Source organism: Acinonyx jubatus, chromosome B3 (genome assembly GCF_027475565.1).
Source record: "Acinonyx jubatus isolate Ajub_Pintada_27869175 chromosome B3, VMU_Ajub_asm_v1.0, whole genome shotgun sequence".
NCBI classification, from domain to species: Eukaryota; Metazoa; Chordata; class Mammalia; order Carnivora; family Felidae; genus Acinonyx; species Acinonyx jubatus.
This window is the reverse complement of record NC_069386.1, coordinates 33,791,910-33,817,979: the sequence shown is the minus strand read 5'-3', so window position 1 is coordinate 33,817,979 and position 26,070 is coordinate 33,791,910. Positions and strand designations below refer to the sequence as shown.

At 44.8% G+C, this 26,070-nt stretch overlaps 1 protein-coding gene across 4 annotated transcripts in view; it reads left to right on the top strand.

Annotated features, from left to right (window-relative positions):
- THSD4 (thrombospondin type 1 domain containing 4) overlaps positions 1-26,070 on the top strand; it is a 564,068-nt gene that overhangs the window by 121,200 nt on the left and 416,798 nt on the right. For all 4 annotated transcript variants that reach the window (XM_027067671.2, XM_053223795.1, XM_027067672.2 and 1 more), the window contains one exon: positions 6,936-7,038. In XM_027067671.2, the coding sequence (XP_026923472.2) occupies positions 6,936-7,038 (103 nt within the window). The remainder of the gene's footprint in view (positions 1-6,935; positions 7,039-26,070) is intronic.

The window sequence follows — 26,070 nt, the reverse complement described above, 5'->3', positions numbered from 1 at the left end:
GTGAGATCATGACCTGAGCTGATGTTGGACACTTAACCGACTGAGCCACCCAAGTGCCCCGTATATTTTTAATTACATGTAGTATATTCACAATTTTTGTTCTCTTGACTTATCAACATTAGGGAGGATCAGTTAACTCCTTGTTTTGCAAGATTAGAGATTTAATGTCCAGTTTGCTGAACTACATGTGTTAACTGATGTAGTTTTCTCTTCTTGGCCTGTGAAATCCCTAATTATGAGGGGTTCTTCTCTGTATCCTGCGAGGTCACAGCAGTAATGACACTTAGTAGTAGGGCCACATTGAATATTTGCCTTTGAAGGAATTTCACCCGCTCTTCTAGCAGATAGCAGAGGGGAAGGAAGCCACTCTTATAAATGTGTTCCTGAAAGTAGCAACTAGGGGGAGTAGAAGTTTTAAATGTTTAAAAAAAAAAAATGTTTACATTTTGCCATATACTTTCTGATTAGTTAGAAAAAAAAAAGATGTTCTTGTTTTGATCTTTTTTAAAAAGTTTATTAAAAAATAAAAATGAAATAAAAGCGTACTGAATTGTTTTGAGAGAGAGAGAGAGAGAGAGAGAGAGAGCCAGTGCGCAAGTGAGCGAGCAGGGGAGGGTTGGAGAGAGAGGGGGAGAGAGAGAATCCCAAGCGGGCTCTGAGCCATCAGCACAGAGCCTGATTCGAGGCTCAGACTCATGAACCATAAGATCATGGCCTGAGCCGAAACCAAGAGTCGGATGCTTAACTGACTGAGCCACCCATGCACCCCTCCTTTAGATCTTCTTACAGGCAGAGAGATATATACATCTAAGGAGGGAGAAATAATAAGTACCACTGGGATAAGTCTAGATTTGTATGAACGTTTATCCAGAGTACTTAAAAATATGTGGTTTTCCTGGGTGAATAAATGGGCTTAGTCACATTAACATCTGTTGGCTCTTTGAAGGAGAGGGAAACACCTTTTTCTAGGAGAACATTATGAACTTGGATGGGGGAGAAAAGGTGTTTGCGAACTAAGAAAACCTCAGGATTTTGGGTTTTTTGTTGTTGTTGTTGTTTTTTGTTTTAAATCCAAACCCTGACCCAACCCTTTTGGACAAACCAATTTACTGACTGTCTAGAGAGGGCTAGAAGTGGTAGCAGGTGGCAAAAGTTTTTGCGAGGTCGAATTTGTTCCAAGTGACTTGAGAAAGCAGATATGAAACATATTTGAAAAATGTGCTGGATAATTTGTAAGAAATTTTGATCCATGGTTGTATTATTCTATTATTCTACAGCTGGAAAACAAAGCCCCTTTTTACAGCTGTGGAAAAGAAAGGGGAGTGTTTGCTCAGAACACCTACCTGTCAGGCGCTTGAAGCTTCTGGAACTGTTGGGGTCTTTATTTTTTTTTTTAATGTTTATTTATTTTTGAGAGAGAGAGAACAAGTAGGGGAGGGGCAGAGAGAGAGGGAGACAGAATCCAAAGCAGGTTTCAGGCTCCGAGCTGTCAGCACAGAGCCCGACATGAGGCTTGAATCCACAAAACGTGAGATCATGACCTGAACTGACTTCAGACACTTAATGGACTGAGCCACCCAGGCGCCTCATTGCTGGAGTCATCTTTGATGTCTACTTAGATTCCAGTTCAGCTAACATTTAGTGGGCATTATTATGAGCTAGAAATTTTCATGTATTACGAAGTTAATCTTTGCAAAAATCCCTGCGGGGTGGGAGTGGTTCAGGGCTTGTTATTGAAATGCAGTAATTTAGGTTTAGAGAAGCAAAGTGCTTTGCCCAAGTCACATGCCCAAGGTCCCTTTCTCATGGCAGTGTAGGGACACTTTCCAGATTTCTTTCTTTCAGTTTCTTCACTGGGGTGATTTAAATACATCGTATGTTGTATGTTTGTACTGGTCTTTTGATTGAATCCAGAGCAGTGCAAAGGATAAAAAAAAATGCATGTCTCACCCAGGAAGACTTCAAGGTCATATCCCTTGGTGCCACCTTCATTGGGGATGATGCCCTTCAGTCCTTCAGTTGACTGAGGAGCTGAAAGTAATTATCAGAAGGTGAGTATGTGGTCACCAAGAGGCCCCTTGAACAGTGAAGTTAGGTGCAGGCAGTAGTCACCTCAGATTAACCAGGGTCACTAGCAACACAGCCCGAGTTTCCATAATCCTCTTTGTAACGCATAGCAACCCTAGGCAGTTGTCGAGATGGAACTTTGGACAGGGTCTGAAGTGCTTTATAAGGATTTATTATATTAAAGCACATCTTTTTCCTTTTCCCGTAAGAGACCAGTGGAAACATCTCTCCCCCTTTGGGATGGAGGGAAGTCATTTGAAGGGAGGTTATCTCCCGGAGGCATTCCATGGCAATAGAGCTCTGGTCTTTGCTAGCCCCATCCTGTGATCCTGATCTCTATCTACCCGGCTTTTCCCTTGTCCCACTTTTCCGGCCTGAAGATGACCAGAATCTCTGCCCATGGAAAGGATTAGTGGCTGCGGGAAATCTGCCCAAAGCCAACTTGCTGTGTAAAATAGAGACAATTACTGAGAAGGTGAGGGTGACTCAGTCTGTGGCATCAGGAAGCAACCCACTTAAAATGTAACAAATGTAAAATGATCTGTAACCGGGAAGTTTTAACTTCAGGGAATCTGTTGAAATGAGAGGAGATCATATACCGATAAAAGTATGACAAGTACCAACAGATGTAACCCACAAGAGATGTGAAACAGAATTTCCCTGACCCTGCTTGGTTTTCATCCTCAATCTGCAACTGCCTGATCCTTACAGCTGAGGCCCCTTCCCCAGGCCTTAGAGGCTGGATCCGACCTTGGGATCCAGGACTTCTCAGGCAAGGAGTTAAGGCCCTCTTGTCTGAGGACCCATCACAAATTAACTTTGCTGCCCACCCAGTCTTGAGGGCCACCATAGCATGGTGGTTAATGGCATGGGTTCTGGATCCAAAGTGTTATTCAGATACTAAATTCACCACTTATCAGCCCTATGGCTTTGGACAGCTCACTTAACTTTTTGCTGCCTTGACTTTCTCATCTATAAAATGGGTATAATAGTTGTGAGGACTAAATGAGCTAATTAATATACATGAACCATGCGGTGGAGTGCTTGACATTTAATAAGTGCTCAGTAAAAGTTAGCTATTCTTTTTTTTTTTAATGTTTTATTTATTTATTTATTTATTTATTTATTTATTTATTTATTTTGAGAGAGAGGGAGAGAGAGTCCCAAGCAGGCTCCACACTGTCAGCACAGGGCCCGATGTGGGGCTCGAACCTATGAACTGTGAGATCATGACCAGAGCTGAAATCAAAAGGGCCGGACATTCAACCGACTGAGCCACCCAGGTGCCCCAAGGTTAGCTATTCTTAACATCACTGTGATCCCAGACTTCTGTTTTGATCGTCTTTACTATAATTTCATCTCAGTAACCCACATCCACAGCTGGACCCTGTGAGCCTTGCGTTTCTCTGACTTGGTCCCTCTCCTACCCTCTAATTGGCAGCTCCCCTAGCATCATGTGAGTCCCTGCTAGGGACACCCAGGGCCATGGCAGGGCACCTGGTCATCTCCTGCTGTATCTTCCCATGCTAGCCACATGCTGGATACCATAGGCAGTTTGCTGGGCTCAGCTGCCTTTGGGCAACTGGAAGTGGATTTGCTGCTGCAGCACCTGACCCCCCTCCCCCTCCCCCCACTGTGGGTCGGATGCCACATGAAGCCCCTTTGCCTCAGGAAGTAACTGGGCCATGCTCAGATATAAGGAACTTGTTTGTGACCTGGGACAGGGCGCCCTGAATGATCTATCTCCGGTGACTATTGGCTTGGTAGATGCAAATGGACATAGTAAGAGCTTTAGTGGGACATTAAAATCTACCATAAGATTATCAACTATAAGCACGTGCAAAGCTGGCAAAGGGCCAAGTGTTTGGAAGGCTTCAGTAATTATACATTTTTATTACATAAACGTTACATATATATTGCAGAAAAATTAGTGCAATAAGCCAAAAGTTTTCTTTGTGAAAAGAAAAAAATCTATAACCCACCTTCCAGAGATAATGCTTTTAATCTTTCTCTGCACACACTGACACAGACACACACACAATCACTTAGCACTTTTTTTCACTTAATGGGTTGTGGACTGCTTTGCATGTCATGAAACACACATTTAGACCATCAAGTATTGAGCGATTCAGAATGATTCCACAGATGCATTGGTTCCTGGTGTAGCCTATTAGCATATTTTGCTGATGGAAGAGAAAGAGGTTAAACAGACTGGCTAAGAGTTTGTGGTCTGTAGCTTCCAATTCTGGCAACTGCCACCAGGTTGAGTGAGGGAGGCTTCTGGCTGAAGCCTCATTGCAGAACAGCCTGGCTTTACATAGGTGTGGTTATTTGAGGAATGGGACATTGAGGCTACTTGTTCTGGTCTGTTTCCATTATGAAAAGATGCAACCCAGTAGCTAATCTCTAGTTTCTTTCTTTCTTTTTTAATGTTTATTTATTTTTGAGGGAGAGAGAGAGAGGCAGAGCACAAGCGGGGAAGGGGCAGAGAGACAGAGGGAGACACAGGATCTGAAGCAGGCTGCAGGCTCCGAGCTGTCAGCACAGAGCCTGACGTGGGGCTCAAACTCACGGACTGTGAGACCATGACCTGAGCCGAAGTCGGATGCTCAACCAGCTGAGCCACCCAGGCGCCCTGAGAATCTCTAGTTTCTGATTATGGCCAGAGTGGGTGGTCAGTGCTCTGGGCTCTGTCCCTATGTCACTACGACCTCTGGGGAGCTACGCCACTTCTCCTGGCCTCAGTGTCCTCATCAGAATTAAAGGGTTGGATGTGATTGTCCCTGCTCTAATACTGTGATTGGGCATTAACTAACATGGAGTAAGATTGAGGCTTGGGTGTGGCTTTTCATTGCCACTGAGTTCTGGTACCCGGGTGGCTGAGCCAGATCTCCAAGCATATATTCCTGGTCCTTTCCCTACCCTCCCAGTGGGGCGAGGCCTGAGAACCTGTATTTTTAACAACCTGCCTAGCGATTCTTTCTTGTTGCAAGGATGTCAGCTTCTCCCAAGTCACCCAACTGATCACATCCCCGTCGAGCTCTAGTTCTGGCCAAAGGGTTGTCAGAAGCATCTTAACCCCAAATCCTTCAGGGAGACAGCTGGTGTTGCTGGACGCCTACCCGCTTCCTGGCTCGGGGGCCACCAGAGGCTTGCCTTCCAGAACCCATGGAGACAGCCTTCCCCGGCCTGTCGGCTTCTCACTGATTGTCAGAGCTCAGCCCACCCTGTCTGTCCACCGGGCCCTTTTTTTCCCCACTGGTTTCTATCACGTTCTGCTTCACATGGCTTCTCACTCCATGTGGTTTGGCTCAGGCTGCAGCAGGGTTATGACCACCCCAGGTGTTTGTACCAGCGGCCTCTCCCAACTGTCCTTTTTCAAGCAAGAGATGCTTTCCCTTCTGCCTGGTTTTATTCCTCCCTCTGTTCTCTCCTCCTCCAAAAGATCTGGCATTTCTGATACGTACAGTGCATTTCTTTAGAAATCCTTCAGGAGTTTGAGCTGCCTTATTGGCAGTTTATTCCAGAAACTTCTTATATACAGGGCTTTTAACATGTAAGGGTCCAGATTCCTTTCCCTCTGATTATTAAAACATACACACTGACCCCACACACATTTAAATTAAAAAAAATGTTTTTAATGTTTATTTATTTTTGAGACAATGTGAGAGACAGAGTGCAAGTGGCAGAGGGGCAGACAGAGGGAGACACAGAATCTGAAGCAGGCTCCAGGCTCTGAGCTGTCAGAGGGGCTCGACGCGGGGCTCGAACTCATGAACCGTGAGATCATGACCTGAGCCGAAGTTGGACGCTTAACTGACTGAGCCACCCAGGCGCCCCGCCCCCACCCCCCACACACATTTAAATAAGAACGTACTTAGGTTTTAAAAAAAGCTAGATCACACTTTATCCATGATTTGAATTAGAGACTCTGATCTTATTATTGTATTTCACATTTGTTTATTTCATGTCACACTTTGTTCATATTTATCATTTGTAAATAAGAAAGAAACTAGAGGGAACTGGATATTTTCTTTGATTAGTATATCAGGATCACCTGATAACTTGATAAAATATAGATCACTGGATAATTTGATAAAATATCTCACACCAGACTTACTTACTAGCCATCCTTGGGGGAGGGGCCTGGGACTTTGCATTTCCCATGAGATCTCTGGGTGATTCTTTTGTGCACTAAAGGCTGGGAGCTCTGGCATTAGATCGTGGAGAGCATTTAGACCAGAATGTAGACAAGATGGGAAGGACACTGAGATGCATCCGGATGGGCACCAGACCACGTAGCCTGAAATCCAGCCTCTGCCCTCACTGGCTGAGCGGTTCCTCTGTCCCTCAGTTTGCTCATCTGTGAAAAATCTGCAGAACTCTCCTATTGGCCTCATTGGTCACTATGAGGATTAAATGAATTAGTATGTGTACTATGTTTAAAACAGTACCTGCGCATGGTAAGGATTCTGTACATGCTTGTGTGAATATTATCCCACGAGCGGGAATGGCATGAACAAAGTCAAGCAGATGGAAATGAATGGCCTTTTTGGAGTAGGTGAGCAGACCAATTTGTCAGGAGCAGAAGGTTTCGGTTAGTGGTTTTCAAATTATGGTGCAAAAGCTTAACCTGGGGAGCTTGTTAAAATTTTAGTGTCCTTCCAAAGATTCTGATTTAGTAAACTTGGAATGAAGCCTTGAGATCTGCATTTAAAATTTTTAACGCAGGCGATCAGCACATTTTCAGAAACCCTGGTTTTGGTAGAGGACGGCTGGCATTTACAGTTGGAGAGGTCTCCTGGGGTGTGACTGGGGCCGTGAAGAGATACGGACACTAACCGCATGTTTAATATCTGCTTTATTAGGTGTGTCCAGAAAGCAGTAGAAGTATCCGGGAGGTTCAGTGTGCATCCTACAACAACAAGCCATTCATGGGCCGGTTTTATGAGTGGGAGCCGTTTGCAGAAGGTAAGAATAGACACAGCCCCGGCCATAGAAATTATGCCTGTCTGTTCTCCAACACTGCTCCCTTCTGCTCAACGCTGGAAGAATTGGCGAGAGCCTCATCAGAGTGGCAGTAGGGGGCAAAGTGTGACCCCAGGACACGGGGGAGCCCACAGGTAGTGTAGCTCAGGAGACTCGTGGACCATTATCACATGGATGAGAGACTGATAGAAATGAGCAGCATCTGAGTGGGACCGAACAGGGTTTGAAGAACTGTGGGGAGCAAGAGGTTTAAACCAACGTCGGAGGATTGAGCGGGGACAGTTTCCCTTTCCCTCGGCCCTGCTCCAGGGTTCATGTGGTGGCTTCAGAGGACATGTAGGGTTGTATTAACCAGTTGTTCGGCTTTTATGTGCAAGGAGGGCCTCACGTGTGGTTTCCAAGGATGAAACGCCATAGGCAGGCATTGGCCTTGGTTCCAAGGTTCTTGCCGTTTCACAATGGCAGAAGATCTGATTCTGATAGAACTTGCCGATACGGCTCTAGATCCCAGGGTCACTTTTCTTAGTTGAAACCGAGGTGATGTGACATGCCCTTAGGACTGAGAAGTATTACATTCTGGGATATTTCTTCTATCGCAGAGAAAGTGGACTCCTAAGAGGTGATGGGCTAAGCAAAACTTGTGAGGTTCGATACTGGTGGTCAAGTTGGCCAGAAGGGAGAGTCCAGCTGTCTTCAGTGTCTATTGCCAGCCCAAGACAGTGGCCAGGGCCCCTGGCGTTGGTCAAAACCCAGAGTACAGAGCACTGCTGCTGTGTCCAGGAGCTATGGAGAAATTGTCTTGAGAGAGGGCTTGATAGCTGTGCTGATTTCATTACAGAATCAGTGCCCGGGGAAGCCAGACTGTGGAAAGTCACGCTAAGGTGGGGACCCTTGGGGAAGTGGGAGGGGTTATTGGGTATCGATATCTGCTCTGAAATTGGACGCAAAATTGTTTCTGTCTTTGTAGTTCTTCAGAGGGGAGTCTGTAGCTTCTCTTGGATTCTCAAGGAGATTCCATGACCTCAAAATCGTCACGAACTAGCTTGACTAAAATATTGGGGTGGTCAGATCCAAACAGGAAGGAGGCACAGATGAAACATACAGCCAGCTGGATGCAAATGTGAGGGGGGCCAAGAGACTGGAGGGTAAACTAGGGAAGGAAGCCTGAAGTGAGGTTTTGCTGCTGTGAATCAGAGCTTGGCTGTGACCCTTTGCATTCTGAAAAGCATTTTGTTAAATGCAATTTGGTATCCGGATTTGGATCCTGGGACAGAAAAAGGGCAAGGGCCTTCGCGGAATACCTGGTGAAATATGCATAAAGTGTATAGTTAAGGTAATAGTATCATGCTGGTGGTAATAGTGAAAAAAATTTTTTTAATGTTTACTTTATTAATTTTGAGAGGGAGAGCACGAGCAGGGGAGGGACAGAGATAGAGCGGCGGGGGGGAGAGAGAGAGAATCTCAAGCAGGCTCTGTGCTGTGGCTCCAGCTCACAAACTGAGATCATGACCCGATCCAAAATGAAGAGTTGGACACTTAACCAACTGAGCCACCCAGGAGCCACAGTTTCTTAGTTTTTATAAACGTACCATGGTTTTATAGGATGTTAACATTGGGGGAAGCTGGGTGCAGAGCATACAGGAGCTCCCTATATGATCTTTGCAACTATTCTGCAAATCTAAAATGATTTCAAAATAAAAACTTACTTTAAAAGGCATTGTGGTCCCAGTTAGCTAGGTCCTACATGGATTCTGATGAAGATCAAGACTAAGACTTGCTTTATATGGGGGAGGAAGAATGCGCTGGATTGAAAAGTATCAGAACGTGAGCTTATTTGGAGATAGGGTTACTGCAGATGTAAAGGGTTGAGGTCCTACTGGAGTAGGGTGGGCTCTTAATCGAGTATGACTGATGATCTTGTAAGAGAAGAAGAAAGGACACAGACATACAGGGAGAGTGCTAAGTGACAACGAAGGCAGAGATTGGAGTCACGTGCCCACAAACCCAAGTAACCCCACGGGTTGCCAGCGACCACCAGAAGTTAGACGGGACAATGAAGGATCCTGGGGTAGAGCCTTCAGAGACAGCATGGCCTGCCAACGCCTTGCTTTTGGACTTCAGCCTCCAGAACTGAATTTATGAGAGTTTATTTCTGTTGTTTTAAGCCATCATGTTTGTGGTATTTTGTCATGCAGCCCTAGGAAACTACTAGAAAGGAAAGAAGTAGGTTCTGGACTGATTGAGATCTACCCACATGAGTAGATCAGAAAGTGAGGATGGTCTGACCAGCAGCAGGAGATGCTCAGAGAAGCGAGGCACAGATCTACGGTGAGTGAGCACCTTACAGAACTAGGTCTACCTGAGACAGTGGTTCTCAGCCTTTGCTGCTCATTAGAATCACTGAAGAGCCTTCCAGAAAGACCAAGGCCTGGGCCCCACTCCCAGAGATTGTGATTTAATTGGTCTAGAGTGCAGCCCGGGCATGGGGATTTTCTAAAGATCCCCAGTTATTCTAGTGGGTGGCTGGGGTCGAGAACCTCTAATCCAACAGGCAGGCATGATCTCAGAAGTGGTGGTGGCTCTTGCCTAACTTGAGGCAGAATCATGACTGTTTTTATACACCGTGAGATATATTCTTGCGTCAGAACATCTGTAGTTGTCCGTGAACATTTAGAGAAGGAGTAACCTGGTCTTTTGTCTGAGCCACACCCTTGCTTTATTGCTGGCTGTGGATACTAGCTGCTTTATTGTGATTAGCTGGGAGGAAAGAGAATTCCTCCAGCAGGGCTCTCTGCACTCCATTGTTTTGCCTGGAGCTAAAGCACGGTGCTGGCCCTTCTCTGCATAGTTTGGGGTGGTCATCTGCCAGCACGGTTATCTAAGATCTCCTGACCCTGTCAGGCCCTCGATAGATTCAGGTCTAGTAATCAAAAGCCCTGTGTGCTGCAAAGAACTTGACTGCTAAGGTTTTCACGTATTACAGGTATTCCCTGTGCGTGTCTGCTATTGTCTGGTTTATGTTTGATTCTATCTTTTCTGTTCTTTGGTTTGTCCCGATTTGTGCTAGACTCAAAGTGTGAGGCCTGTGAGTTTTGTTTTTTTTTTTTTTAAACACTTGCTTTAACAGCTGTAGTCACAGAGAGAATAGTTTGATGGCATAATAATGAGCTTCTTAAACTCATCACTTAACTTCAACAGTTATCAGCTCATGGCCAATCTTTCTTATGTACACCCTACCCTCTCTTCCCCATCCAGAATATGGGGAACTCTTTGAATTCACATTACATAGCATTATTCCTCAGTAGATATATTGATTAGGGCTCTTAGTCGTAAGGGACAGAAACCCAGTGTTTAAACCAGAAAGATATTTTGTTGTTTGTGTTACTGGGAAGTCTGAGAGGTGGACTAGATTTCACATAGAAATGCATTCCAGCAATTCAGTAATACTAGGACCCTGCCTTTTTCTGTCTTTCTCCATTTCTTGGTTCGTTTACTTCTCCGATGTATGAGCAGGCTTACAAGGCTTGGAGCTTGCAATCGCAGTGGTAGAGACTCACTCTCATCTAGTGTTACGAGGTGAATTGTGTCCCCATCCCCACCCCCGCAAGATATGCTGAAGCCCTATTCCTGGTACCTGTTTTCCTTATTTGGAAATTGGGACTTTGTAGATATAATGAAGCTGCAAGGGAGAGGTCATGCTGGAGTAGGGTGAGTCCTTATTCCAATATGATTGGTGCCCTTATAAAAAGAAGAAACCATGTGAAGCCACAGGCACAGACACAGAGAGAAGACAGCCATGTGATGACTGAGGCAGAGATTAAAACAAGCCAAGGAACCAAGAAACATCAAGGATTGCCAGCAACTACCAGAAACTGGGGAGAGGCATGGAAAGATTCTTCCCCAGAGACTCTGGGGGGAGCACGGCCCTGCCCACACCTTGATTCCTGGACTCCAGAACCGTGAGGGAATGATTAACTTGAAGTTTTAAGCCACCCAGTTCGCCGTGATATGTTATGGAGGCCTAGGAAACAGACACACCTAGTGACTGTTTCAGTCTCATGAGTTTGGGGGCTGGGGGTCCTCGGGCTGGCTCAGGTCGTGTGATCAGCTCTCGGTGAGAGGCCCACATCACAGGAGGCACAGGCAGGGGAGTGGGGATCGGGACGCAGAAAAACAGACTCACTAAAAATCGTTACGGGCTTCTTGACTATAAGCTGTGAGATTTTTTTTTTGTAATTTTTTTTTTCAACGTTTTTTATTTATTTTTGGGACAGAGAGAGACAGAGCATGAACGGGGGAGGGGCAGAGAGAGAGGGAGACACAGAATCGGAAACAGGCTCCAGGCTCTGAGCCATCAGCCCAGAGCCCGACGCGGGGCTCGAACCCACGGACCGTGAGATCGTGACCTGGCTGAAGTCGGACGCTTAACCGACTGCGTCACCCAGGCGCCCCAAGCTGTGAGATTTTAAATGAACCACTTCGAATCGTGGTGTTTCACAAAGTCAAGGAAAATGCCGAATGGCAGCAGATTTTAAAAAATCAGCTGTCTTCTACAATGTGTTACCCTATCTAGAGGATTCAATGTTCTTTGAAAATATTTACTGACGTTACTATGTCTCTGGTGCCCAGAGGAGGAGGAGCCCATGGTCCCCGAAATTGCATTTACTTTGGCTTTGCTTAAATATTTCTTTTTGCTGCTAAGATTGTTTTCTTGGTTTTGTCCTTCTTCCTTTTAAATGACTCCCAGGCTGACCTGTGGGAGGAAGATGCCGTTAATGCTTCTGCAGGGTGTTCAGACTTTGTGGCTGGATTTTGCATTGGGCTCTTGGTTTTGTTTGGATGTCTACTGCTGTTCGCCTGTACCTGCTTAGGGAAACAGCTGTACTCACTCAGTCCAATGCCACATAGCATAGTAAAAGCAGAGTACTCTCTGATAAACACATTAATTTCACCACATGGCTCCTCTTAGCCCTTTAATCACATTTCCTGGATATGGCGATCTGTCCTTAGATAATGCCTCTAGGAATTTTTCGCGTAGCCCTGGACCTAACATCGTAAAGACAATGGAGGCAGAGTTAGGGTGCCCATGTGTCCTTGTGCGCCCAGGACAGGAAAGATTTGTACCCGTCGCCCTGTCCCCTTTCACCCTCAGAACCATTTTGGACAATAAATGATGCTGTCAGCGCAGCTAGCGGGGGACACGTCAATAGGAAGACTCTTGTGTAGATGCTGACATTGGGGAATATGGCACCTGTTTTCATGCCTACGGCGCTGGGACTGGGCAGCACTAGGCTCTAGAGTTTTGCTGGGTCACCGTGGGCTACCCAACAGTAGGTATCAGTCTTAATCCACAAATCAGGGGACAGCTTTGTGTTTGGGTAGCTTAAGTGCACTCTGTGGCCCCGAGGGGTGAACTAAAACAGAGTGGAAATCTAAAGGCTGGAGGCGAGGCTGAGTTAGAAGTTGGAGGTTGCCAGCTGGCCGCATGAACGGGGCCACTATATCTCTCAGTAGTGACTAGGTTATGTTTCAGTAACAAAGAACTGCCTAGTACTAATGACTTCGCCAACCAAAGTTTGTCTCTTGCTCATGCTCCATGTGTAATATAGTGTGTTCCCTGTTCATCTGGGGAGCCAGGCTGGTAGAAGCTGCCCGTCTTCTTAGGTTCCCACTGAGGCGGAGAAAGGGAACAAGTGAATCACACACGGATTCTTAAAGCTTCTGCCAGAAGTGATCAGTGTTGTTTCTGCTCACATCTCGTTGGCCAAGGCACGTTGCATGTCACACTTAACTTCAAGGGCAGCAGGGAGATGCCATGCCACTGTGTGCTCAAAAGAGGAGAAATGGAGTATCTGTGACCCACCCTGAGGACTAGCTCAGGCAGAAAGCTCTGACAAAATTCCCCAGATGCCTTCCTTAGACATTCAGGTGACTTTGATTAGGCTGCTTGCAAGAACAGTACATTTTGCTCCAGGGAATATTAAAGGTGCCACACAGCCTCTAATACCCACAGGCCCCCCAGCCATTTAGATCAAGTTCTTTCCCTTGATTAAAGCTCCGAGGTGCAGAGCTGGAACACTGATGCCCAGGTGCCCAAATGTGCGGCTGGTTCCTTCACCGGTCCAGCAGTCTGCCCTGGCATGGACACCATGTTCAGGCATGGGGCAAGGGCTGCCAGATTAAAGCACCTACGGTGTTATCAAAACCCGTGGGACGTGAAACTATAGTACGTTCGCACAGTGGAGTATTACTCAGTGGTAAAAAAAGAACACCCTACTGATCTGTATAAAAACCTGGGTGAATCTCAGAAACATTATGTTGACCAAAATAAGCCAGATGCAAGAGTACATTCTGTCTGATTCCATTTACATGATGTTCTAGAACAGGAAAAATTAGGCTCTGGTGATAGAAATCAGACCAGTGTTTGGCTGTGGGAGTGGGGAAAGGTCAGCTGGAAAGGGACATAATGGAACTTTCTAGAGTGATGGCAATGTTCTGTATGACGTTTCACATGGTTGTTACACAGGTGTGTACAGTTGTCAAGGCCCAGTGAACTGTACACTCATGGTTTGTGCATTTTATTATATAAAAATAATACTTAACAAAAGCCCATTATTCTCTTTCCCCTTTTCTGTTTCTGTCTGTCCAGTTCCTGAAGGTGACATTTAGAGGCAGTATAAATTTCACCATTGTAGAATTATTCCAAGACTTGCTAGTTCCTTTCTTTCTCATTTTATTTTACTTACTCTTTCTTATTGACCGTGAAGGAATAAGAGAATTTTAGGGCGTATGAACTCCTATGCATAGTGTCACTTTTAGAGTCATCTAGAATCATAGGGCTTTGTTGGGCCTAGAAATCCTCAGGTCCAGAAGCTGGACATCTGTATTAGTTGACATTCATTTTGTGCAAGCGATAGATACTGATTTTGGCTAAGTCACAACAAAAGGGTTTTATTGGAACGTATCCAGTAGGTCAGAGAGTCAACGGGAAGTGTGCAGAAACAGACTTGGTGAAGGACAGAAATTGAGGAAGCTCTGGAGGTCCAGGTGGACAGAATTGACGATCTTCCTTGTATTCTACTGCTGTAATGGGTAAGATCCAACAGGCTTCTCTACCCAAGATTCAAAGCCCTGGAAACAAGTAAGAGCTCCATTAGCTCGGTGTAGGCCATACGCCTACCCCTTGGCCTGAGGGGTGAGGGGTGGGTCCCCCAATTGACATTCCCATCAAGACTTTACACAGCAGACAAGAATTAATTCCTAAAAAGGAAATTCAGATGCTGAACCAAAAGAATGGAGAGTGGATCTTGAATGGCCCCAACCAGTGTCCATAACAGAAACTCAAGACAAATCAGGCTGCCCACTTGGCTTGTCATTTCTCTCTCATTCTCGTCTCTCATTTCATCCAGAGGCACACAGTGTTTCTTAATACCTTTGAGGGGTTATTGGGATTAGAATATAACATATGGGTATCCCTCTTTCATTCTTGTTGTTTACATTTCTGAAGATTGCTACCGATAGGCTTCCTTATATGTGTATGACCTGTAACTGTGTGGATCCTCTTTGCTCCTAGACATTCTGGTAGCATAATTCAAGTTGACTAAGGAGCATTTACACAGAGGCATGGGAAAGAGGCTGGGGTTCTGTGGTGCCCTTTACCACCCCCACTGCATCCTGTGTCAGGGATGATCTCAGGGAGAAGTGAAAGGGAGTAATGGCTGTGGTCCTCCTACCCCCAATTTGCATAGTCCAGGTCACTGGGCTAGCCCTCCCTCTCCCTGCTGGGATTATGTATGCGATGTGCCTCTGGAACTTGCCTCTGGCTAGTTCTTGAATCCACACTGTGTTTCTCTCTGTCTGAAGAGTAAGGAGAATGTAGGAATGGAGCAAATAATAATCACACTTCTCTGTTCGTCTTTTCACTGGGAAATTTAAGATTTCGAAAAGGAAAGATTGTTTGAGGGAGAAAATTGTTCCTGCTTGTAGGATATTCCAGAAAATGGAAATGAGTCCTGTAAAAGCAGTTTCTTTCCTGGCACTTGAACCAATGTCATTTTAAGTAATTAGTAAAGAAAAGCCTCAGGATAGATTGCAACGTCTAGTAAGCAGATTCAAATTCACCTAAATATGAATAACTTTAAGGATTTGAAATGTAGTATACAGCTTAAACCCACTGCAAACTGTTAAATTATGAGACCCAATCCTGTTATTGCTGTCTTCCAAGAAGCTCAGCTTTCTGCAAAGACTGCCTCCCTCCTCAAGTATGGCTGGTCTGGGTGGGCAAGGTCTAGGGTCACCGTGGTGCTCCTCTTCTACAGACGCAGGAACTGAGACTAAGGGATGGATGGTCTGCCCCAGGGCTCAGAATAAAATAGAAGTATCAGATTAAGCCAGGACTTACATAACCACAGCCTGCTGAGCTGAGAGCAGTCATTTGCCTCAGGGGCTACAGAAGAATTTCTCGCTCCACTCTTTGTAACCAAGCTGGGACAGATTCGTTTCCTCTAAAAACAAACAAATGTGTTTTTGCATCAAGATTACCAAGACTTCTCCAGGAAACCCTGGGACTCTGTCTTCATCCCTTGTGCCCTCTGAGCAGAGAGGTCTCTTCTTGTAAATCAGCAGGGATGTGTTGTGAAGGAGCAGCTAGGGCATTTTGTTGCACCTTGCGCGGACATCAAGAAATTAGTCTTGGGCAGACATCAAGAGGTTTTTGGAGTTAGAGGGTTTAGAGCTAGAAGGTAATCCGTGAATATGCAAGTTTATATTTAAATTGCGATTTCAGCCCGTCCTTTACATATTTATGGAAGAAATTCTCTGCCATCTGCATAGCCCATCCCCCACAGCCATCAAGCAGCAACCATACGTGTCAGTCTCCATTCCTTACAAATCTCATGGACCAGTGGGACTTGTTTACAAAGGATTAAAGGAAGAACTTGTTGTATATTATCTGTGGTTGCGTGGGAAGAAGGTAGAGGGCCTACATCAGCACTTCCTCTTTTCTCTGCCTCCTCACACTTCTCACGCTGCCCCAACCTGTTCTTCAAATGCCACTGTTGTTTACCCAGGAATGATATTTATGGCCTGGCTACCCTTTGGAACTCCATTGAATGAAATGTCCAATCTCCTCCTTCAAGATATTTGAAAGCAGCCGTCTTGTCACCTGGGACCTTGTTTTAGCAGCCTGCTGAATACCTCCGTTTCCTTCCAGCGATCCCCTGTGTGTTGGGGCATGCTGTTTGCTTCTCAGGGTGGCTGTCCTCTCTAGAACATAGTCCATGGGTCATGCTAAGTGGTCTCCTAGCCTGTGCCAGCTCTGGCTGGGTGTAGCTGGAATGTGCTACTCAGGACCGAGGGGTGTCATCGGGATTGATGAGTAATGTCTCACATAGGTACGGGGAGGGAGAAAACAGCCCAGCCCCTGTGCTGCCTTTTTGCTGGCTGCACAGTGTTCAGTGTTTCAGTCTTTCAAACTGTGGCTGCATAGGTGCCAATTCACCCTTTTAGTTGCTTGAAAGTTTGGGATGAGTCCCTATTCTTTACTGAACAGAGAGGAGATCCTTAAACGATTCAAAAAGTTTACCGAGCATTGCATAGGTGTTGCTGCAAATGCCTGGGTAAAGCTTCTGTAATCAAGGAAATGATGCAAATATATATGATGGACACACATCATTGTATGTTCTCCCTAGAATGTGTTTGCGTTTAACAAGTAAAAACCAAACGATAGGTAAGTGGTTACGATTTTCCAAGGGAAGACTTGGGGATAGCTGAAATAGTGGGGGGCAAGACTGGTTTCCAGACTGATCCTTTAAATTAGGGATTCTTTCAGGGGTGCACTATATCGAGGTGGAGGAATTAAATCAAGAATAATTTCTGGGGACACCTGGGTGGCTCAGTCAGTTAAGCATCCGACTTCGGCTCAGGTCATGATCTCATGGTTTATAGGTTCGAGCCCTGTGTGGGGCTCTGTGCTGACAGCTCAGAGCCTGGAGCCTGCCTCGGATTCTGTGTCTCCGTCTCTTTCTGCTCCTCTCCCGCTGTGCTCTGTCTCTCACTCTCTCAAAAATAAAAATAAACATTAAAAAAAAAGAATAATTTCTAAAAATGGAATTGTCTGATATCGATATATTAAATAGGTTTCATTCTGCTTTTGGAACTGTATTTCCTGCCTGCATCTGAGGCTGTGTCTCCACCAGCAAAACAAAATTGAAATAGAGGCAATTATTTGTATCTGAATTATTCTGCTTCCAAACCCAGCTATCTCCAGCCTGAACCGTGGAAAGTACTTGTCATCACATCCTGAGTTCACGTGTGTCATTATCACACTTTTGTACTGCAAACCCAAGCTGTACTAACACCTAACTATTCGAGGTCCTTTCAACCCAAATGCTTAGCAACCGAGTGTATGTCAGGATGTATTTTTCTTTACGATTGCTAATGGTGATACGCATTACCCTGAAATATAAGGCTTTTGTTCATTCACAACCATTTCCGTTTACGTGGGAGAAATTCTGGATTTTTACTTTTCCCTGCCTCTTCTGTTCTGTGACTGTCAGCTTCTCCACTCTTGCCCCTGGTAGTGTCCCGTGATCTTTGGGCGGCCCACTGAAGAAGACGTGCCTTTCTGGCCATTTTGTGCTGGGACTAAGACGGTGGGGGTTCTGTAGCTCCCCCAGGGCAAAGCAGACGTGGTCATTACTACCTTATTTTATCAGATTCCGCCTGTTCAGCTCGCCCTGCCGTGAGCAGTGCTTAGTTTTTCATCTGGATTTTTTCATTCTCATTTTGGGTTGTCAGATGGACCTTCCACCACCCACCAACAACCCCTGTGAAGAAGCTGTATATAACTTTGTTGACAAACTTGTATTTGGATATGTTTACTCTTTAAAAAAATTTTTTTTTAATGTTTACTTGTTTTTGAGAGAGACAGAGAGAGAGACAGAGAGAGAGAGAGAGAGACAGAGCATGAGCAGGGAAGGACAGAGAGAGAAGGAGACACAGAATCCAAAGCAGGCTCCAGGCTCTGAGCTGTCAGCACAGAGCCTGACATGGGGCCCGAACCCACGAACTGTAAGATCATGATCTGAGCCGAAGTCGGACACTTAACTGACTGAGCCCACCCAGGGTTTGGGTATGTTTAAATGGTTCAGAAGTAGAACAAGGAAAGGCTCCCTAGGAATTCTAGTTTTGAACTAAAGATGGCTAAAAGCAAGTAGCAGTTTCGTAAATGTAAGTGAGTAATAACTGATTAGCATCTTTGGAGCTGGTCAGTGGAATTTCTAACTCAAGACTGCCACTTAGTAATTAATAACAGGAAAAGTTTAGGAAAACAAAGTTCTGCATTATACTGGGCTGATGTGTTTTTCTCTTAAACCTTGCTGCACAGATATGTCACTTGGAGGCAAGGACAGCAGTGAGCAGACCCTGGTTGGGGAGGAAAGGACAGAGCAGGGCAGGAGAGCCGGCTCTGGCAGGGGTCAGAGACGCCAGCCCTGCCTTGAGTTGAGCAAAGCCAGAAGTCAACAACAGATAAGACAAGAGGCTGGCAGAGCAATCATAGATTTCACATGGCTCCCGAATAAACTTTTGCTTTAAAATTTTATGGAGGGAGGCATCATTTATTTATTGGACCGAATCAAGTTTTGTCCAAGGGAGTGATTTGAAGTTTGGGTTAATCCCTGAAACAGGTTTCATCTAAAGTCATGCTCTAACCAAGGATGTTTTGTTTTGTTTTGTTTTGTTTTAACTGAGCTGCCCATTAAAAATAGGTCAGATTTCAACAGGACATGGGGGCTTTTGGTTTGGGGTTAACTTGCAGTAACTGGGATGAGAGACGTCTGCTGTGATCATTAGGCCTGCCTGTCCTAGGAGAGGGGAGAAAACGGAGGGGAGGGCTCTAGCATCCCAGTCCATATATGTTACCTCTTGATGCTGAAAATTAGAAAGGGGAAGCATCTCAGATGCATACAGCCCAAATTCCATTTGTACTTCAGGTTACACAAGTACTCATCGTGTAATAGCTTTGGCCCTTGTCCGGTGAGCGAGTAGCTATGGGCGGCTTTGCATGCTTCCTAGAGCCCCATCCATCAGTGATGATGCCTTGTCCCACACACGGTTGCTGTGTTTGTTTAAGCCGGCTCTAGAGGTTGTATAAGGAGCTTTAGCAGCCCACTGTGAAACCCTTGGTGATAAATGTCACCTTTAAGAAGCCCTTCAGCATGTTTTAGGTTGCAGAGGAGTAAGACTCAATCCACGGACATCTGTGATGGTTATCACTCTCCTTCCATGGCTGTTCTCCGCGGGGCGGGGGGAGTATGGAGGGGTGTCTGGCGTTTCAGCTGCCACCCTGGCCCCCTGCACCTCTGGGGCCTCTGCCTTTGGAATCAGCTAGTGTAGTGTCCTGCCTCATGGAGCCTGGTGAGGGCTGTGTAGGGACGACCAAATGAAACTGTGCCTCAGGACTGGACGAGGGCATTCGAGTTCACGCAAAATGGTAGGGTGCACTTTTTCCCCTCAGAAAGAATTGCTGCAACATGTTGGCATTGATTTGTGCTGCGTTATACTCAGTTTTTGTTCTGTGTGAAATTACTTCCTCCAATGGCGAGGATCCGGTGACATGATGTACACATAAAGCAGGTGTTTAAACGTTGCAAGATCGGCTACTGATAACGGAGTGCCTGTTACGTGCCTGGCATCCTCCAGGTGGAGTGTGGGAAGGTGAGTAGTATGTGGCATATGGAGATGTCTGGAAAGGCATTCCAGGCAGAGGGAATAGCATGAGCGAAGGTGCAAAGGCAGAGAATACAGACAGTGTCCGGGGAACGTCAGGGAATATATTTTGGCTGGAGCCAAGAGTGTATAATGGGGAAGAAGGGCAGGATAAGGTTGGGCTAGAAGTTTGGGGCCAGATTATGGAGGCCCTCAAATAGGAGGCTAAGGAAATTGGACTTCATTTTATAGGCAGTGAGGAGCTATTGGGGTTTTTAAGCAGGGAGTAACTTGATCAGAGTTGAGCTTCAGGAAAATTAATCTGGCAGCAAAATGCTGGAACGAGAAGGGGTATAAATAAATAAATAATTTGAAAATTTGGCAGTAGTGTTTTCAAATATGTTCTGAAATATATAAGCTATATAGTTTGAAATGATAATGTCTTTTTTTTTTTTTTTTTTGCACAGCAGCCAATTTTTTTTTTCATTCTCTCGCTTTTGTTTCATTTTTGCATTTGTTCCTTCTTTCCCCCTCTCTGTCTCTCTCATTCACTCAGGCTTTCCCTTTCTCCCATCTATGTTTCATGGTTAGTGGTGTTTCGCCAGAGGTGGGGGTGGGGGCAGGGTTCAAAACCAGCCAGAGATTGAGAGTCCCAGGACAGTGCTTCAAGAAGGTCCAGCTGCTAAGGCTCTCCAGTGTGCCAGCTGTGACTGGGCCCCATTCTGAAGGCAGAGAAATCATCCAGCATTGATTTTCACCAACCCCAACCACACAAAGTATAGATATTTTGAATGAGTAGGCAAATTCCTATAATTCGTGTGGCCAAGGTTTCTATAATCACATTTTCTGGACTCATCACCAAAAGGCTCAGCAGAGTTCTGTTAACTCTTGGGTTAGTGAGAACAGTGGAATTCCTATGGATTCTGTAGATACGGCCCCTGCCCCTGCCCATGCAAGCTTCATAAATGTGTGTAGATTCCAGGTGGTCATGGATTTAACTTGCAGGTTTGTGGCTCTTTGTGAGTTCCCCTGAGGTTCCATGGCACAAAGCTTGACCGAGATGCAAATCCAAAAAGTCTATCTTGCCAGAGACATGCAGAGAGAAGGGTCATTTTGCTTTGCTGTGCTCTACTTATGTGTGCGTTTGTAAGAGTGTTCATTAATCAGTTAGACATTTTTTTTTTGTTTGTTTCTGTGAAAAATGGCAACAGTGAGAGATGCACTTCAAGTGAAACGTGAAAGTGTGATTAATTCGTAGTGTGTAGCATAAGGCCAGGAACAGGAAATTCATACGACTCTCCATGGAAATGTGATTCGCAAGAAAGCTAGGAACCTCTATAAACATTTTTGTATTTGTGAATCTGGCAATTCGAGAAGGTTCCGGATGTATGCCTCAGGAATGTCAAGAGTCTGCTGTAAATCCAAATTCACAAAACAGATAAATTATTGAATGACTATTCAGATTGCCAAACGATTTTTCATTTTATTAAATACTTATTGTGCATTTACCGTAGAAAAGCCCTTTGGTGAATGTAGTTAGTATTTGATTTACAGAAATTCTGTGCATACAACTGTTTCTGGGTACACGTATTATGTTAAGTGGAATCCCGTTTTCCTAGTGTTAGGAAACTTTAAGATAATCGTTTCTCCGCTTGAAAGATTAATTGGTACACACGAAAGGTATTTGTTCAGTAATTACCAATTTGTTTTTTACCACAAGGAATCTGTATTGATGGTTCTAATTTTCAAAGCTGTTTAATGACAAAGGTTCTTCCTTGTTATGCTCAGTCATCACCATATTCACTGTCTTTCGGCTCAGGCCCCTGTAGAATAGCCTTTAAACCCTGACTTTGATGATGTTACCTGCTCTGGGACCAAAGGTCTGATTCTCCGTCAAGAAAATGGGGGTGAGAGGGGCGCCTGGGTGGCTCAGTCGGTTGGGTGTCTGACTTCGGCCCAGGTCATGATCTCACGGTTCATGGGTTCGAGCCCCACATCGGGCTCTGTGCTGACAGCTCAGGGCCTGGAGCCTACTTTGAATTCTGTGTTTTCCTCTCTCTCTGCCCCTTCCCTACTCACACTCTGTCTCTCTTTGTCTCTCAAAAATAAATAAACATTAAAAAAAAAAATGGGGATAAGAGTAGTATTTCCACAAAGCTCTTTGGAGAAGATTAAGTGAAATAATTCATGCAGATTGAACATAGTAGGTACTCACATGAATGTTAGCTGTCATATTATCGCTGTTATTTTCCCAGTCCCAAAGATGAGATCCATTAACTCAGGCAGAGCAGTTTTTTATTTCCAAACGAGTGTTTTTTATTCAATTTCTGTTCCATAGCTAAACTGTTGTACATTTCCCCAAACGAGGACATTTTTGGCATCTCAAACGACTGGTGTCGAGCAGTATCAGGAGACCCTGCCTTATCTGGTACTTGGATGTAAGTGTTTTAAAGGTTCACTGATTTATGATGTCCCTATGCAACTGTACCAAAGCCTAAGAAGGACGTAAAAGGGGGAAAAAGGAAAAGGAGAAGAAGAAGCGAGGAAGATGTGTTACCTTCATGTAAACGTTAGGTTGATCCTAGTGTTTGTCACTGTCGTATCTCCAGCAGCAGCCCCTTGCTTGTGCACTGGTGCCTTGGCTCTGACGTATCAAATCTAGCTCTGCTCCCTGACTTTGAGGGTCCAGATAGTCTAACACCCACAACTAACCCACCCTTGCTTTCCTGCCATTCCTGCTCTAACCAGGCGATCACCACGAATTTGCTCACGTGTTGACTGTGTCTTAGGCTCTCCTTCACTTCACTTCCACTGACCCAAATTCCATCCAGTCTTCAGGACCCACCCACATCCGTGTAGGCTTCCCTGACTGCCTTAGTCCTTACTCAGTTTTTCCAGAGTCAGCTTGTGTTTCTTTTTCAGCCTGGGCCCCGTAACAGAATACTCCATTATAATTACTGGAAATCACAGCAATAATTTCAAAACACCCACATCGAATTCTCTAGCCCGCATTTTCGCTCGCATTTTTTCTTTGGTCTTCCTAATGATGCTATGCCCTAATGACGCCATGAGATAGGCAGGTCAGGTGTTTTCAGCCCTACTGTACACGATCACTTGGCCAAGGCTTATACAGCCAGTGAGACATTTGAACGCACCATGTCTACCGGCCCTGTTTCCCAAACATGGTTTTACGGCACTTTGTTGTTCCTTGTATGTTAATATCATCTCCTTAACTAGTCTGTAAAACTCTTGATGTCAGGGGAAGTGTCTTTTACTGCTGAACCTCTCAGTAGCATTTGACCCTGTATCCAGCTTGCTAATGACCTGTTGCTTAACAACGGTAATGTTTGGCGAATGCTTACTGTGTGTCAGGCATCGTGTGAGCAGTATCTCACTTAGCTCTCAGAATGTCTCCATAATATAAGTGCCATTTTTAGGTTTAGGTTAATTTTAGGTTCAGAGAGGTTTAGCATGTTGCTAAGATCACACAGGGCCAGTAAATCGCTTTAATTCATCACAAAGATTACTGTGACCCTGGGAGGGTTCTTTAGGTATGTTTTATTTTTTCAAATTCAGACTTCTCTATAGCTTAATATTCAGTATCAGCATTGACAATGGGCTAAATTGCTGTGTTGTTGGGGAAGGGGGCAGTGTTAAAGATCTGCTCTGTTGAACATACAGTACCCAGGAATGGTAAATGGAGACTTTGGGTAAAAGAGACCTTGGTTCCTGTCCTGTTCTGGTGGCTCAGTTGGTTGAGCGTCTGACTCTTGATTTTGGCTTAGGTCATGATCCCAGGGTCGTGGGATCGAGCCCTGCTTTAGGCTCTGTGCTCAGCATGGAGCCTGCTTAAAATGCTCGCTCTCTCTCTCTCTCCCCCCCCCCCACCTCCCTCTCTCCCTCTCTCTCTCTCCCCTGCTCACAGCATAGTCTTCCTCTCTCTCTCTCTCTCTCAAAAAAAAGCAGCTTATTGATACTCAGTAGAATTTCGCATTTTAGTGGGGTTGAATTATGTCAGTGCCATCGTGTTCTACTTAAACTAGAGGTACGGTGCTTTTGATGCCTTTTCTCTCAAGAGTAGTTAATTCCAGAATGGATGAATGAGAGCCCTGGGTGTGTGGCCCCAAATAACACAAAGAAAGGCCAGACATGTATATCCGTTCTTCTAAATGCACGTGGATTTTTCCATTATACACAATATTGCATGCATGCTTGTCTTCATAGAAAATACTTTTCTATTGCTTACCATTGCGGTAAAAGTGAGATACTCTTGATTGGATATTTTAAAATTTATGTTGATAAAAGAGTGCTAATGATGTTTAATAATAAGTTCTGGGTTCCGACAGCTTCTCTCTCTTTCTTAGTGTTCTAATATTTTGAGAACACAAACTCATACCGATAAGAGTTGGAATACAGTCTGTGGGGTGGAGGAGTTGCCCAGAATGTTGCCAAAGAAGTGGTTTCATGTGACATTTTCAGGCTGCAAGTGATAGAAATTTCAGTAAGCGTTTCTTCTTGCTGAGAGACCAGATTGCTTCTATAACATGGTGGACCGAAAGCAGTTTTTAGTTCAGTAATGGAAAAAACTGGTGTTCTTTGTTTTGACCATTAATGTAAATAAACTGTCCCAAAGACACATCGTCTCTGGGATCCGTGCTCTTCATATAAATCAAACTTTTTTTTATTGGAGCAGTCAGCTCTGCCTTGCAGTGGTGATTTGAGAGACTTCAGCCGTAAAAAAAGCATTTTCCTAAATAAGTCAGCTTGTGAATATCAAAATAATGCAGGGCATCCAGGTCTTTAGCCTTTACTTTGAGACCAGTTATTCCTCCATTAAAAAAGCAGTGATTCAGTATTAAGTTTAAGAACACGAGCCCATGATCTGTTCTCCCCTCCCCCAATAGCTGGGATTCAGCTGGGTAGCAGAGCAAGTTTTTGGGTGCACTTTTTATAGCAGTGTGTCTAGAACAGTCATCTAGTCAGCCACTGTCTGCATTCCATCCTTTGCTTGTAAGGGTGAGTTGTTCTTTGTGGAAACCACAGCAGTCTGGGGCACGTCCACCAGCCCCCATCCAGGTTGCCGTTCTCAACAGCTATCCTCTCAACATTTTCAGAGATGTGAGCACCATCCTTACTGTGAGTGGGATGGTACAGAATGGAATGGGATGAAATCATCTTATCTTACTAAAAACTACTTCATCAGAGGTGCCTGGGTGGCTCGGTCGGTTGAGCGTCTGACTCCTGATTTCAGCTGGGGTTGTGATCCCAGGGTTGTGATCCCGGGGTCGTGGGGTCAAGCCCTGCATCAGGCTCTATGCTGAATGTGGAGCCTGCTCAGGATTCTCTCCTCCCCCCACCCCCTGCCCTGCCTTTCTCCCCTGCTCGCACACTCTCTCTCTCTCTCTCTCTCTCAAATTAAAAAAATAAAAGCAATAAATTTGAAAAACCCTAGTTCATCAGATATTTCACCGCTAAGCATTTTGCACATTAACAAGCCTTTACCACGTTATTAACAGAACAAGCGAAGAGGCACAAATCATTAAATGCACAAATCGTTCATGCCAAACCTCTCAACTGGCTGGAGAATCCCTTCACTTCTCCTTCACTTGTGTCTGCTGAACAGTTTGAAGTGTGTTGTTTGGTAATATGATTGATTTTTAATTTGGCTATCTCTTTTTGATCCAAACAAGAGAAGTTTATGTGTACATATCAGGGCTTCACCCATGGTTTCTTCACCGAGCTTCATTTCTCTTCTAAGTGGTTTCTGAAACTGACCCTGAAGAAAGCGTCAAGCAACTTAGTGCCTCACCTGTTGTGTCTTCCAGTGGATTGTCCCAAATCCCAGCTTCTCCGTCAAATTGAAAAAAAATCCTAGTGATTTTTCTTCAAAAATTTGCACGGTTTTTTAAATAAATCATGGCAAGAAATTTTTTTCACGCAGCTGACACTCTAATTTTTTCCTTCCACAATAAAAAAACGTCAGGTTTAGGCCCATTTGTATCTCTGCCATGGTAATAAACTTGCATTTGACATAGACATTGGATGCGTTTTTAAAATGTGACATATACATGCATCCTTTGCATTGTAGATGGATTATTACCCGTTTGCCAGAAGTTGGGCTTGGGGTCATCGAAATTGTTAGTGTTGTTGTTGTTGTTTTGCTGTTGTTATTTCTTTTTGATTATGTAGTGAGAAAATTTCAAAACTTGTATTGATTTCAGATCATTTTGATCCAAAAACTCCCAGTTTTTAACAAATGATTGCCATTTCTAGGGCTCTGCGGACTCTCATTTGAGAAGCATGGCA